This window comes from Meriones unguiculatus, chromosome 18 (assembly GCF_030254825.1).
Source record: "Meriones unguiculatus strain TT.TT164.6M chromosome 18, Bangor_MerUng_6.1, whole genome shotgun sequence".
NCBI lineage: Eukaryota > Metazoa > Chordata > Mammalia > Rodentia > Muridae > Meriones > Meriones unguiculatus.
This window is the reverse complement of record NC_083365.1, coordinates 76,505,458-76,521,330: the sequence shown is the minus strand read 5'-3', so window position 1 is coordinate 76,521,330 and position 15,873 is coordinate 76,505,458. Positions and strand designations below refer to the sequence as shown.

Here is a 15,873-nt window from a genome sequence, read left to right as displayed (position 1 = left end):
GTTTCCATCATAAAAACTGGGAAAATCTGAAAATTTTCCTTAAAAAAAAAAAAAAGACTGAATTTTTCTTTTTCTTTATTTTTTTTCTGGGTGTTACTTGTGTGTGTGTGTGTTTGTGTGTGAGTATGTGCATGAGTTCAGAAGTCCTTAGAGGCCAGAAGAGGAGGATGGATGCCCTGGAGCTGGAACTGGAGTTAGAGACATTTTGAGTGGGTGCTAGGAACTGTACAGAGGATGCACTTCTAACCATGGAGACACCTCTCCAGCCCCCAGGAAACCTGAAGACTTTTGAAAAGAAGGGAGAAGTTCAGAAGCGACTGTGAATTTATAAAGCTGCTGGGCTGGGTTTCCAGTTCAGTGTTGACCTGCCCTGAAAGCAGCCAGGGACCCAGGAAGCAGGAAGAAGAGGGACTCCAGAATCATGGGCCATGGCACAGTTTATTACTGTATTCATCAAGCCTATGGCAAGAATTTTTCCAGGTAGAAATGGAGGAATACATGGCCATTTATTCAGCTTTCTCAGGCTGGGGAGTGGCTCTGCTCTCAGTGAAGTATGAGGTCTCGAGACAGGAATATGTACTACACTGTAAGAAAGATGGGCAGAGGCGGTGGGCAAAGACACTGAGCCAGATCCCCATGGCCTCAGAATGTGTCCAGAGGGCCCTGATGGAGGGGCACAGCAAACACCAGTCTCCATCTACTGCAGAAACCTGCCCCCTATTTCATGTGACCAGTCATGGGCTCAATGTAATTGATCTTTTTAAGTTGCTTTTACCTCCTTTGTCTCATTTGACTTTGCTTCTCAGGTTTGGCCACTCTGCTCCACTCAGCTCTGGAATGGGCTGAACTTTATTTTACACTTGTAAAATCTCAACTAAGAACAGAGTTCTCAACAGTGACTCCTTGTGTTACATAAATAGTGTCAGTGATATGTAAGTCCCTCCTCCCTCTCTTTCCCTCTCTTTCTCTTGCACACACACACACACACACACACACACACACACACACACACACACACTACTCTCTCTCTCCCCCTGTGGGACCAATCTTCAAAATGATCTATGCAAGTACTCAACAGCACAATTGCTCTGAGTGCAAACATACGCTTGGGCTCAAGCCTCTTCCTTCTTCACCTCAGACAGGGAAGATGCCAGCCCTGAGCTGTGAGGCTGCAAAGGCTCTAGGCAGAGCCAGTCTCTTGTGGTGGGTTGGTGCTGGCTATGCCAGTGGCCTACGCTACTCCTTCAGCAGTCCCAGCTTCTTCAGAGCCTCCCTCCTGTGTCCATCAGGGATGCCCTTTGGGGATATCTTGACACTGACACAGAGGGGGCGAGGAAGCCTGTCGTGGCTCTTTCCTTTGAAGGACATCTGCTGGGAGCACTGGCCTTGCTCCAGGTCGACCAGCCTGCCCCCCTGGATTCCTGCAAAGTCCTTTCCCATGCCCAAGGAGGCAGGCCGGGGCTGGGAATTACGCAAGATGCTGGCTGAAACTTTGTCTGAGACAGGGCTCTTTCCCAGAGATGTGCTGGTTTGGCAGCTGGGCTTTTTCTCAGCCGCCAAGAGATAGCTGCTCAAGCCCACACCTGAACGCTCCAGAGTGTTGGACTTGAAATTGATCTGTCTCAGGCCAGGGATGCTACTTTCCTGGAGGGTCAGCCGTGGGTCAGGCTTGGGCTGTGTCAGGGAACTGTCCACCTTTGAGGCCTTAGGAATAGGAATGGGCATAGACTTGGTAGCTGCAACATTTCCTGGAGGGATTTCCTGGGCAGGAATCCACCCTTTGCCTGGAGAGGCCACAGGAGTGATAGCCTTCACTGGGGAAGCTTTTCCTGCTCCAGAAGCAGCTCCTGAGACCAGAGCTGGGGACGCTGGCTGAACGGGAGCCTGGGCCTGCGGAGGGCTCTGAGCCTGAGGATCCTTGGCTTTGAGGGCACTGGTATGTTTATTTACAAGAAGGCTGGGATCCTCTTGATCTTGGGGCAGCCCTAGCTTTTCCAGAGCCTCTCTGCGGGCTTTCCTTTGTTCATGTAGAGAAGAGGTGACTGGGCCAGAATCTGGAGCTTCGGTGTGATTTGACAGCCAGTTCTGGGGATGGCTGTGGAAACTGCCTCGGCTGCTCTTCAGGACAATATTAGGTGGCAGCCTACGTGGCTTTGCGGCTGTGGGAGCAGCCTGTTGGAGGTTTGGCTTGACCCCTGATGGTAGGGGAGCCTCTTCAGCGTTTGCATTCTGAGACGGTTGGGTAGGAGGCAGCTGTGGTTGCGGTGGACCCTCTGTCCAGGCTTTCTCAGTGGCTTTATAGGACATCATTTCTGAAGACATTTTCTCTTCCCTCTGGGAGCTGTCTGAAGTATGGACCTGTGGCGTGTGTATCTGTTCTCCTGGCTCTTTAGGTGGGCTCTCTTCCCTACTCTGCTTTGGCCTAATGTCCTGGAAAGCCTCTGGTGGGGGGATGAGAACCTTGTTCAGGTCAAGGGTAGCCTTCTGGGAAGGGGCCAGTGGCTGGATGGGCTTCGTGTCCTGGCTGGTCTGCCTTTTTTCAGACTCTGCTAAGAATATCTCAGATGCTTCAGAGATGGGGCTGTTAGTCTGGGTGGCGTTTTCCCTGAGGTTCTGGCTTCTGCCAAGATGAAGGTTTCTGGGAAGGCTGTAGGAACCAGACCTGAGGCTCAGGCTGTGAGACTCAGGGGGATCGGAGAACTCGGCCACTCTCTTTGGCGCTGGCACTTGTTGAATGTCTATCGCCTCTGGCTTTCCTGTGGGGATTAGGGAGAACGGAGGAGAAGAGTGAACAGAGTGAAAATGCTGCCACAGAGCAGAAAGCACATCTTCTCTTGTTTACTTTTAACAGGGCGGCACTGTTTCCTGGAGGTCGTGTAGACTGATAGATCAAGAATGTCAGGTTCTTTCGGAGTGAGACTTGACTTTTCCTAATGGTTGGACGACATCACTTCTGAGTTGCTTTAAATCCTTGAACCTGGCTCTCCCACCTTCTCTTCATGCACCAGAGTCAGGGAGAGACTTAAAGATGGTCTTTATAGCTATCATGGATCTCAGGTAACCGAGCACACTGGAAATGCTTGCTCTCAACTTGACGTGCTTTGGAACACTTTCTATGAGAGTCTAGATATTTCTGTGATAGCTAGTGCCTTGCACCAGTGACTGACAGGCTGTCTTGCCTAGTCATCATGGCAAGTATGTGAGGTCCAATGGGCTCAGTGAATTAGCCTCAAGGCACAACAAAGTTCCCATTTCTACTCTGTCTAAACAGAGGGCCCAAGGCCTGGTTAATAAGTATTTACTGAGTGAATAGACAATACTGCTGGGATGGTCCATTGTAGTGGTGTTTTCTCTTTATTGGGACACCTTCCCTCACACTGTGTGCCATCCATCCTCTTCTACTGAGTTGGAACCCCACTGGCTTTCTGCTGCCTTTTAACAGGGGCCTCAAGGTACCACGTGCTGCTGGACCACTCCTCACTTATCTTCCACAGCCTTGATCTCTGGGTCACCCAGATTAGCAGCCCTGTGCTGACTCATTCTCTCCTGGGGCCTCCCTCTGTCCTCCCTACTGGAGGTATCACATCTCTTTTTGAGTTCTTTCCTGACAGGAAGGGAGCTAGCCAAACTGCTTTCCTTCCTAGGTGACTGGTCTGTTACTTCATAGAAAGACACAAGAAGCTGGCTTCCCAGGGAGCCTCCTCTCTGGCTTTGGTCTGGCTGGGAGAGTGCAGGACTCCTGCCTGGGAACTTGCAGCAGAGGACAAGCAAGGTGGGAAGCATTTAGGAGTCCCTGGTCTTCTGAGTGTTGCTTCTCTAGGCAGTCTCTTACCCTGGGGCACCCGTTGGGTGCTGGGTGGTGCTCGGAGACTTCGAGGACTGGTAGCTGGCTCTGATTCGTCTGTGGACAGTCCGCTGTCAGCCTCAGCCTCCAGTGAGCCAATGGTCTTCTCCAGGAAGAGCAGACACTCCTTCTCTTCAGCAGACAGGAAGTCGTAGCTGCTGTCACCCTGCTGGCAGAAGGAATTGTGAGGTGGAGGGTGCCGCTGCAAAGGAAAGAATGCTGCAAAGCTGGCAACCTTCTCTTTGCTCTCCTCTGCCAACCAGTGAAGGTGCTTCCCACAACAGTAGGCATCAAGGAGGACTGGCAGGCTAAGCCCCAGGACTCAGTTCTGAAGGCCCTAGGCAGATGGCAAGGGCACTTTCTGTTGCTTAGTCCTGAGTAGGTAGACTGTTTGGGGGCACAGATTGGAAGCAGCCCCAGGGTTTCATTCCAGTTCCATGTGATCTTAATCAACATTTCAAGAAGTCTGTCTCCATCTAACTCTGAATTGTAAGGGCCACACACAGCTAAAACTTGACTAGTATCTGGTAGCTCCCTTAACTTTTCAAAGCACTCCTCTCAACTACTACTTGGCAGGCAGGTCAGTGCCAACAGCAGCTAGGTACACACCAAAAGGAGCCATGGGGATATATGACATTTGGCCTGAGCTTTCTCTTGGCATTTCTGCTCCTCGTCCTAATGTCTGTGACACTTCAGAACTGTGACTGTTTGGACTCACGGAGATTGCTGGGGAAGGTGGCCAGATAGTCCTAAAACTATCCTGGGGAGTCAGAAGACTGGAAGAATGTGAAGTCGCCTTTACAGTCTTGTCTGTCCCTGCCCTTAAAGTCATCTCAACGCCAGCTGCCTGGGCCTGCACAGCAAGGGAGACTCCCACAGACAGCTCTTGGAGTTACTTGAGAGTAACTGCTTCACCACTGCTCTCTGGCTTTCTCCTTTATAAATGATCCAAAGGAATATGACTATTCATACTGGTGTCTGCCAATCAGAAACAGGATGATGTCTCTGTGTCCCCAACCTCTCATGCCAAAGAGAAAATTTGCATATAATGAAAGCATATGTGTGTATGTATTGACTTCTCTGCTGCATATTTATATATCAAAACTTATTATCTAGCCATCCAGGTGTGGTGGGCACACTACTGAGTTCCAGGATGACTCTGACAACTAAACAAGCAAACAAACACACAAACACACTAACTATATTAAACACTTAACATTTGGTAGAAGCCTTTATAATACTTAGATTTTCTTTTCCTTTCTCCCCCTGACCCCTTTTTTTGATCAGTGTCTGGTGTAGCCTAGACTGGCCTTAAACTTGCTAAGTAGCCAAGGATGACCTTGAATTTCTGACTCACCTCCCTCCATCCGGTGCTCAGCTAAGTTTTGTGAGGTGTTGGGGATCTATCCCAGTGCTTTGTGCATGCAGGGCAAGCAATACTCCCACCCCACTGTATCCCGAGCCACAGTCTACACTCTCAAATATCTTTCAGGACATCAAACAATAAAGTTCAAGCCCTTCACGCAGGTTTGTGATACATGTAAGGATGATGAACAGAAAAGGAATGCTTACATTTGGATGTAAGGCATATTTACTCTTTCACCCCAACCGTGTAAGACCTATAATTTAATTTCACGTCTGGAAAAAAATAGAGCTTATTACATGACCTCACAAACGATAAGCATTTTGATTTTGGACATTTTTTACTCTGTTCATAGAGAGCCATTTCTTTTCTATTTAGAGGCTTTATTTATTCAGTTATTCATTTAAACATTTTTAGTATTGTGTACTGTGTGTTTGTGGGCGTGTGTGTGCTACTGCATGTGTAGATACCAGAAAGAAACATGCAAGAGTCAGTTTTCTCTTTGTGCCATGTGGATTCTGAGAACAGCACCTGACCTTTATCTCCGGAGCCATCTCATGAACTCTCTTTATTTAGAAGGTTTCACTATAGCCTAGGCTTACCGAGAATACAGGTCCCTCTACTTTAGCCTCCTATGGATTGAGATATTGAGACTAGGTGTTTACCAATATACTCGCAAAAACAGCATTTGTTTTCCTTGTTATTTTATAAGGGACTGGGGATGGACACACTAGTTAATCACTGGGCAGCACCCTAGCTTTCTAGATGCTCTTTAACATTGCTTAGCTGTTGTCCTCTGACCCTGATGCTCCATTTTTGGGGAAGCTTATAGGACTCAGATAGCTAACAAAACTTAGCCTACTCAGGGAGCTCAGAAAGTCACAAGATTCACGTGGCCCTCCCCAAGGTTATGTAGGCAGGAGGGGGGAGGGAAGGGAGAGGGAGAGAGAGAAAGAGATTGGTCAGGGAGCTACAGAGGTACAGGTTTTGAGCTGTCACCCATGCTAGGGGCTTTTTGGTGATACCTCTGAGTCACCCATGCTCCTGAAGTAACTTCCACGTCAGGAATCATCTCTTTGGTCTGCCTGTGCCTTATCAAGCTTCCCCTGGAAAAGTCATACCTCACACACATCTTATTGCTCCTTCTGAGAACCATTATGATTATGATTAGGTATTAATAGTTTCTCTGTTTTAAAACTAAGCAGAGCCAGTGTGGTGGTGCATACCTTTAATTTCAGCACTTGGGAATCAGAGGCAGGTGGATCTCTGTGAGTTCAAGGCCAGCCTGGTTGACATAGTGAGTGCTAGGCTAGCCAGGCAGTGAGACCTTGTCTCAAACTACAAACAAATAACAAACAAACAAACGAACAAAAAACCAAACAAACTCAAACTGAAGAGACTGAACTTTAGAGAAATTGGTGATATGCCCAGTATGGTAATATGGCTTCTAAGAAGGGAATCTGGGTATGTTCAGCTCCATTAGGGTTCCCAATTATTCTGATCTCTTTGATTTTTATGGAAACTGGTAGCCATACTAATTCACAGCAGTGACCCCACCCCCACCTCCAACACACACACACACACACACACACACACACACACACACCAGACAGGGTCTCTATGGCTGTGTAGGTCCTGGAATTCAGTATATAGACCAGACTGGCCTCAAACTCACAGAGATCCATATGTCTCTGCCTCCTGCATGCTGGGATTAAAGGCTTTGGCTACTATGCCTGGACATTGCCGAAAATTTTGAGTCCATGTGCCACAAGAATCTACCTTCCAGTTTCCACTGCGACCTAGGAGCCTGCTCCTGTTTTTTTACCTAAACCCTTTCTTTAATCTTATGAAAATAGGGGTGGATGGGTATTGATCCTATTGCTCTCTGAGGTTGTCCCACCCAATCCTCTACAGAAGCAGGGGTGACTCAGAGGCAAGAATCCAGTGATTCACTCACTGGTGCAGAAGATGAGAGAGAAGGTGCAGTGAGTGGTGGTGGGTGGCACAGCAGGGCAGGGCGGGGTGGGGCAGGTATGCAGAGCAGGCCAGGTTGCGAGAGGGAGAGAGTACATACAGCTCCAGAGTGGGTGGAGGTGGCGCTCATCATGCTGTCACAGCTGCCGATGTGGGTCACGGGTTCTGAGCACAGCCCTGCTGGCCAAAGCTCCCTCTTGGGCATCGCCTGAAGCAAGGCACGGGGGTGGCGAAAGGGGCTCCCAGGGGGGGAGTGAATGGAAGTGAAGAATGTCCCAAGCTGGGCCTGAAAAGAGAACAATCGAAGCCACGTGTGAGCAGGGGCTTCTGCAAAGCCCTGCTCAGGCCCTGGGGGTTTATGCCGCAATAGTTCAAGCAAGCAAAAAGCTGGAAGGGGCCATGGATCGCTCATGTTGAATTCCACCCCCAGCCTGCACAGAGGGACATATAAGCTAGTTCAAATGCATGCAGAAAATGAATTTAGGAAGCAGAGGGGCAGGCTAGTCAGACAAGAAGTTTTATCCTTTCTCTCAGTTGCTTTTCCCTCCAACTATTAAGCAAGGAGTTCATTACCCAACCTAATACATATTACAAGGTTGAGAGGTTGGGTTCTGAGTTCAAAACTCAGTTGAGCCACTTGTATTTGATTTGAGGGAAATTACTTGTTAAATATGATTAATGTAAGGATTTAATTGCGAGTTGGCACACACAGCTCTGTTACTGGCAGATAATCACCAAGTGAATTAACTAGGTAACTACTATTGTTATAAAAATCAGACAAGATCCATCTCAGACCAAATTAAACCCAAGCACAGGGGGCAAAAGAGAAGGTTTTGGAGAGAAGGGTTCTGTCTAAATCGGGGGTTACAGGCCCTTAATAATGTACTTCTTGGAGTTGTTATGAAACTATGGTGCAGTGGAAATGGCCGGTGTGGAACATTTTGTGCAGTATATGCAAAGTGATGCCAGCTGCGGTCGTCGTTAATAACATCATAAACATGACATGCTGCCAAGAAGGCCAAGGTCATTTTTCTGCCCTGGGCCATATGAACATGGCACCTGCAGTGGTTGAGAGCAGTCTAGTTTCCCCCGTGTAACACCTGTGTTCTGGCATTGCTGACATTCACAGTGAAGTTCCCTAGGCTACGTCAGATGAACAAGAAAATGTCCAGCTTAGCTGCTCTCAGTCCCAGCTTCTTTGGAGGAAATATTTCAAGTTCTTTGTGGGAACAGTAATAGCAACAAAATGAAACAAAACAAAACCCTTCATTGCTGCTCCTGATTTTCACATTTGTTTGTGGGAAATAGTCCACTAGAGGAGGGCAGGTCAGGGTAACTCTTTTTATGGAAAACGAAAAATTTAAAGAATCATGAAGAAAATTCAGTTGCAAGGGGAAATAGAAAGTTTAGGGGAGAGCTAGATTTTATATGATTCAAGTCCATATTTTGCCTGTAACACTACACTGCATTTTAATCATTTCTGCTACTCCCCTAATGGAAGGTATATTGTCCTGGGACAATTTATTTTTTATTTGAGATCTGAGGACTTGGGGCCTGGATGCCAGGGTACATACAAACTCCTCTGCTAATAGTTGCTCCAGTGCCAATGACAGGTTTGGGCTAGGTCAGTTGAATCAGTCTTCCAGCCTGGCCATGCTGGCAAGGGTAAGGCCTCACATGGCTCCTCTTCTGCTTAGGAGAGACCACTAAACGGGGCAGGGAAGTATGAGAAGGACACTGGGGAAAGAAAAGGCAGAGTCCTGAGCCAGACACACAGAGTTCAGAGCCTCTCAGGAGATAAGGAGGGACAACAATAAAGTCCGATGGGACTTTGTGGGATAGCTCTAGGATTTCTGCGTGAAGTCAGTTCTTCAATATCCCAAACCCAAAGACACAGGAACTCAAGAAGCCTTGCAGACTAAGTTTAGTGACCCCAGCTGCACAGTTCAGCGATAGTTCAGGTTCAGCTAACCTAACACCCTGCAAGGTTAGGGACACTCCACTCCAAACTGCTGTTTGAAGAAGCGCATCTGCACATGGTGTTGGGCGTAGGCAACAATTGAGTGTGCATCCTAAGCAAGACATTCGTACTGTCCCCACCAAGGCTGGGTGGAGAGGCTGAAAGAGCCAGAAAGAGGGTTGTTGGTGGGGAGAAGCTGTGAAGTGTCACACCCATTGCAATCATGAACGCTCAGCAACTTCTGAAGCCGGCCCTGGGTCTACGTAAGAACGGCCCACCAATAGCCAAGCAAGGATAGAGGAGGGGCTCAGTGGGCTGCTGAACTAGTTCTTAGGGATAGATTTAGGGAAAGGGGGAGTGACTTCATTGTACCTCCTGGTGACCCCAACATTGGTCACAAAAATAGTCCTGCATAAACTAAATGGGCCACACAACAAAGTCTTAAGTCATGAATCTTGGAAAGGGACAGTCAGGGAGAAGGAAAGGTTGATGGAGTGGGAGGAAAATAAGGAAGGATGTGGGAGAGAGCAACCAGAATGAATTACACAGATTGTCAAAAGAGCTAACAGTAAAAAGAATGCTGTCTGAAAAAGCCTGCTGTCTGTCTGCGGGGTGAGCCACTTGTCAGTTTCTGCATGGCTTCAGTCTACCACTCGGCTTTTTCATAACACTTTACTTCCCACAGTGTCAGTGTCTTAGAAGAATTTGGGGAATGTTTGTTTAGCATTTGTGCACACCTAATAGACACTAGGGGCATAACACTGTATAAGACAAAAAACAGTTTCCCAGGAGCCAGTACAAATTCAAAAGGCTGTTTCGTGGTCTAGCTTTCCTTATAAATCCGGAGTGATAAGTCTTTCAGATGACTCACTACAATTTAATATTTTTTCTCAAGGGTGAGGGAGCCTCTTACTTTCAGAAGAAATTACTACCTGTGGCCCTTGATGTGTGCTTCGGATTGCCAGCATCTTGTTGCTCCCAAGCAGTGCACTGCACTCTCATTTCTACACCAGAAGCAACTGAAGAAATCCAGACAATAGGCAGAGCTCTGCTTTTCGCCATCTGCATGCTATCACTACAAAGTGCTCTTAGATACACTAATCAGATCTTCAGGAGACTGGTAGCATTGTCTTCACGTAATACCTGAGAAAACTGGGGATCTTCCCAAATTCCTAAGTAAAGGAGGAATGACTCAGACCTACAAAGGACATCTCAAGACTGACTAGATACCAACATACTTAAGTAAGGATCATTAGCCACTCTGCTACTAAAAGTCCACAGATCCCTTTGTCTCCTACATCATGCCTTAAAAGCTGTGCATTATCCGGTTCAGCTTTGTATTTCCGGGTCAGTTAGTCATCCTGACAGCAGGCACATGAGTAAGGAAACAGCATCAAATGCAGTTGCAGATGATGCTGTCCGTACCACATAATCACAGGATGAGTGCTCAGCTGCTGGGACTCTATTTCCACACCGAGTTTTCTGACTCAAAGAGTCTGAGCAGAAAACATTTTTCTTCTCCAGTCACCTTTCCACTCTTTGACCCTGGCTTGGCCTAACCTCAATGTGTTGTTTCCCTTTACCAAATGTAGAACCTTGAAATGTGTAATAGGGGAGCAATCGAAACCCTAAGCATTTCTGCCTGATAAGAAACCTGAGAAACAGGCAAAGCAGTCAAGGTGAGAGTCTGGTATCTTTTTACCCCTGACCTCTTTTGGAGAGTCAAGGGTAAAAGGAGACAAGCTAAGAAATGTCCACAGCATATAGTCAGGGCCACCTATCCAAAGACACATTAAATATTAACTACTTCTCTGAAACTAGCCAAGCCTTGCAAGAGAGTAAATAAATGGCATGCAGAGCTGGTATCTGAAGCTGTGGGTGGGGAGGAGGCTTGTGGTGGCATACTAGGCTATCTGAATCAGACCTTCTGAACAGACTCAGGCCTCCTCGCCATCCTGTCCTATGAGTAAACCCTCCTGTCTTCTAAGAGCTAAGCTGAGAGCCACAGAGGAACGCTGCTTCTAGGCAAGGGGCTCTGCTTTCTCCTGACTCAGAAGGTGCCTTGGATGGAGAACACCCAGAAGACCGAACAAAAGCTCCAGGAAGACTCAAAGTTGTTCCATTTGTACAATGTTAGTCTCTGTTTTCCTGGTGCTTTTGTGGAAGGGACCTGAAGAAATAACCTCTGCACAGGAGAGCCTCATCACCTTCACTGCTGACAAGTTTGCCAGCTACGGTTGCCGACTCTATGCAGTGTGGAAAAGATAACATTTAAAGCTCCAGCATTCAGGACCAGAAACTAAATATATTCATGTAGGGATATATGTTGGTGTCTTCTCACCTGCCCTTTCCTCTGCCCAAGGCCAGAGGTAAAGTTAGCGGCTGGGTGTTGGTCCCCATGCTAATGTTAGAGAGCTTTCTTACTCCTCATTGAACTGTGTAGCTTCCTCAGGCAGCCCCAGCAGCTGCGCCATTTTGTCAGCTGGGACACCTGAAGAAATGCAGAGCAGAACCTCTGCCTGAGTCTGGTTCTCTACTCTAAGGACTCTGCCGCAGCACATTAGCCTCAGCCCCACTTGGCACTCTGGCCCGGCTTGGTATGTAGAGATGAAATAAAATGTGGGTGAGGCCCAGCATGGTCAGCTAACTTTCTGTTTTCCAAGGTCTACATCTATGGATAGGTTAAGTCAGAGATTAACTAGTAGACCCTAAGTAAACTTGACAGCACCTAGAGTGTGGGTTTTCCAAACTAAGCTGAGGTGGAGTTTTTTCAACATTTCCAAACCTCCATTCTCCTTGCAAACAATCTAGCTCAGTTCAGACTTTACATATCTCACAGACAGCGCCATTATCAACTAACACACTCACTGCACTCTTTATTTAAATAAAGATAGACACAGAGCCAGGGAGAATTTCCTTTCACAAATGTAATGGAAAACCAAGGTGTCTGGCTCACCTGCATGACCCTCCCCACCATTCTTTCTGTACTCCAATTATCCAACTACTCTCTTTCAAAATCATTACTTGATCTTAGTTGCTCAGAAATGGAAATTTCCAATCCTAAGCAAAGGTGTTTTTTTTTTTTTTTTTTTTTTTTTTTTTTTTTTTTAAGACAGGTCTTGTCAGGAAGGATTGGCTAGTCTGGAACTTGCTGTGTAGTCCAGCAGATTGACTTCAAACTTTCCATCCTCCAGTCTCAGCCTTCTGAGTACTATGACTATAGGTGTGTGCCACCATGACTGGCTCTGGCTTCTGTTTGTACAATATGCTTATGTAAGTCAAATAAGTAGATGGAAGAAATGTTCCCTAGTGCTCCATAAAACTATTCCAATTCTGGAAAGCCTCTCATATGGCTTAATCTTAGGCTGATTGAGAGACTTGAGCAACAGAGATGAAAACCCCAACTTGTGTGTAAAAGGACACTTCTCAGCACAGCCCTGTAGTTATGCCTTCCCTTAAAACCCTTTCCTTTGCTGCAGAATAAGCAACAGTTGGTTAGTAATTGACTCACCTTCTCTGGGTTGGGGGTCTGAAGAGAAGAAAGTAATGCCCTTCTATTGCAGAGGGCAGAGATGGAGGCGGCTTGCGTCTCGGCGCGGCGACTCCCACTGTTTTCTTCTTTTGACCTCGTCCTGACTTACCTAGACAGGTAAATGCTTCATCGGGGCCGCCTGGACACACCCTGCTGCTGACTCTAAGCCAATCATTGCTCCCTCCCTGCTCCTCATTCCAGCTGTTCAGTCAAGGAGGGTTCAGCAGAGGAATGAGCAGGGAGGTGCTTGTCTGTCTTAGCCAACCCCGGCCCTCATCCCACCCCCTTTTTTGCTTAGAGCCAATAGAGAGCTAAAAAGAAAGGGTAGTTGTAGTGGAGCTGGTTTGAACTGAGAGAGGAAGGAGAGAAAGGAACGTAACAGTCTGGCTGGGCGCTATGCATTTCTATGGGCCTGCTGAGAACCAGATTTTCTGTGTAGACTAGCCTTCCTCCACTTGAAGCTGAAAGTATTCTCCAGGCTAACATCCTGGTGGCTAGTTTTGTACCCAGCTTTTCTAACTGCTCTGGATATGATCCAGAGGAGGTTCAGGGATCTCAAGGTTAGCGAAGTAGCTGAGTCACCCACTCCCCAGAGCTTGCTGACAGTTGTCCTGGCTTTTTTTTTTTTTTTTCTCTCCGGGGAAATAAAATCAACTTCTCTTTCTCTAGGAGGTCTTTTTCCGGATTTTTCCCCGCTAGAATAACCAGAAGGGAGAGAGCTTGGACTCTGTCGTTTGGATCACTAGTCTCTTTTGGGCTGCTTAGAGAAGGTGGCAATGGACATTAAAAATAAAGTCAGCTACCAACCAGTCTAGCAAGTTTTTGTGTGGAAATGTTTGACGTGTGTGTGGAGAAGAGAATCAAGGAATCTCCCGCTTCCAGGAAGAAATCTCCTTCCAGGTACAGAGGCCACTCATGCCAGACTGGGCTTCTGCTATTTCTCTGAATGTAGTCCATCCCTGGTAACTATCAACTTTAAAGGTATTTCACTTGCGAGCAGTGGAAAAACAAACAAACAAACAAACAAAAAAAACCCTAACAAATCATGTAAGAATTGCTCAATTTAAGCTTGCTGTATGCTGTGTATTAAGCATTTCCATGTCTTGTTTAATTTTTGCTTCAAGTTGAAAGCATTGGCATGGGAGTGTGGGAGCATAACCTCCCACACTTCCCAGGGAGGTTAAATGACGTGTCTGATATTACCCAGCTAGCCGAGCAGCTATTTTCATTCAGGCAGTACCCTCTCAGGTCGCTTCTTAGTTACTGTTCCCGATTCTGTGACTGGATGCCCTGGGGAAAGCAATGTTAAGGGAGAACAGGCTTGTTTGGGAGGTCCTGGTGGTATGGTCGGAGTTCCAAGCAGCTGGTCACATTGCATGCCCAGTGAGGAAGCAGAGATAGCTAGTGGTCAACTTCCTTCCTCTTTTTTATTCAGTTGTCCAGGGCCCCAGTCCATGGAACTGTCCAGCTGGCATTTAGTGTTTGTGTGGGTAAGGAGGGTGGTCCCAACTGAATTAACCTGATCTAGAGAAAACCTCAGGCATGCGCAGAGATACACCTCCCTAGGTGATTCTGTATCCTGATTCAAGAGGCAAGACTGTCATGCTGTAATAACAATTTCACGAGACTGGTCAAATGAAGGTTTCTAATACTCTAATGGAGACGACAACAAAAATAGCGGGAACGGCACTTTTGCAGGAAACTGGTTTTTAATGTCCCCAATTTTGAGAAAATCTGGCCATGTTTTCCCCATAAACTGGTACCCCAGAGTTACTATCTTTGCTTTCTTCCAGCATTTCCTCCCAAATCCACTTCTATTGGTTCAGGATACAAGGCCTTATCAATGAATGTCCTGGGGCTTGAGAATGTCTCCTTTCCTATTGGTGGACTCAGCCTTGGTCACATACCTGTCAGTCATGTTTCAACTCTCAGAGTTCTGATATACATGGGTAGCAGTGGCCAGCTAGGGGAGAAAGGGCCTAGTGCCTCCTGCTTATTGTGATTGCACTAACGTCAGGGTTCACTTTGTACTGATGATGGACCCTAAGCATTTGTTTCCTATACTGCCAACGTGAATCATATCGACCATCACAATTGCTATGCACCAGTCTGCCTATATTTTTGGAAAAAAGTTCCCCAGTGGGAAGCATAAAGTACACATTTGCATACTTAATTCTAATAATTTGGTTCATTCCCTATTTCATTTCTGGCTTGCAGTTGTTTATATGTTTTATAGAATGGCACATGGTTCCCTCCTTTTCTCTGTGATCATAGGTGGAACAGAAATAAAAACTACATTATCCCAGAGCCAAGATGAGGAATAATGTGGATGGAAACCTGAGAAAGCCCCCTGTCACCATCACACAGATCACAGATGGCTGAGGTCTTCAGGACTATGCTCTCTGTGATGTCATAATACTAAGAAACCAGGGAGGGGATCTCCACATCAATTCATTGCATCTGGAGCTAAACCTATGGCTGGGGTCACTGGATTTGATCCAGGTTTATATAGGTGAATGAGTTACTTAAAGCCTAAGCAAATATTCAATGAATCTCTAAAAGGACTGAACAAATTTTCAACTTACAATAAAATTAGAATAATCAGAAGGTCCCCTATCTTTTGCCGGTAAGTGACTTAAAATATATTAAGTAATTCTTTGATCTTTCTCTTTCACCTTAGACATTTGTCTTGGAAAATAAATGTTTTGGCTACCTGGCATAGCACCCTGCTGTCTGCCATGCAATTATAAAAATAAATAAAAATATAAAATAAAATTATAAAAAAAAATAAAACATTAGCATTACAGCTGTAGTTTCATATAAACCTTGGCTTCTCTCCCCATCCCTCAAAGCACATGTCTTGGTTAAAATAAACCACTATTCTAAATTCAGTGTTTTCTGTTCTCCATTTCCTTAATTGTTTTCCCTGAAATTGAGCATGCTTTTGCTTTGCTTTTCGTTTGGAAAAACATGAACCTCTAGGGTTCCAAGTGAATTAAGAAGATGGCCTGTACTACATTAAGGGAAGACTTCCCAAGTCAGGAATGTGTGAAATGAGGCTTGATGGCCTAGGTAGGTCATTTGTGTGGGGAGAGGTGTTACTCTTAGTTGGAAATGAGTTTTTGTTTGATGATCTGATTCTGACACCCAATACAGATCACCTTCCATGACTCCTCTATTTCCACAGTTCTTGTCCCTGC

The 15,873-nt window shown here is 46.4% G+C and overlaps 1 protein-coding gene across 3 annotated transcripts; it reads right to left on the bottom strand.

The window, feature by feature from the left end:
• Positions 1–419: 419 nt before the first annotated feature.
• C18H1orf116 (chromosome 18 C1orf116 homolog) lies at positions 420–12,878 on the bottom strand. 3 transcript variants are annotated; one of them, XM_021640137.2, is made up of 4 exons: positions 12,653–12,878; positions 7,282–7,467; positions 3,833–4,013; positions 420–2,756 (listed from the first exon to the last, which is right to left on the bottom strand). In XM_021640137.2, the coding sequence occupies exons 2-4, from the start codon at positions 7,384–7,386 to the stop codon at positions 1,237–1,239; spliced, it is 1,806 nt and encodes a 601-aa protein (XP_021495812.1). In that variant the 5' UTR covers positions 7,387–7,467; positions 12,653–12,878; the 3' UTR covers positions 420–1,236. The 3 variants fall into 3 exon arrangements, with proteins under 3 accessions (XP_021495812.1, XP_021495814.1, XP_021495816.1); XM_021640139.2 differs by having other exon boundaries at positions 3,833–4,010; positions 12,653–12,877; XM_021640141.2 differs by lacking the exon at positions 7,282–7,467 and having other exon boundaries at positions 3,833–4,010; positions 12,653–12,772.
• Positions 12,879–15,873: the final 2,995 nt, after the last annotated feature.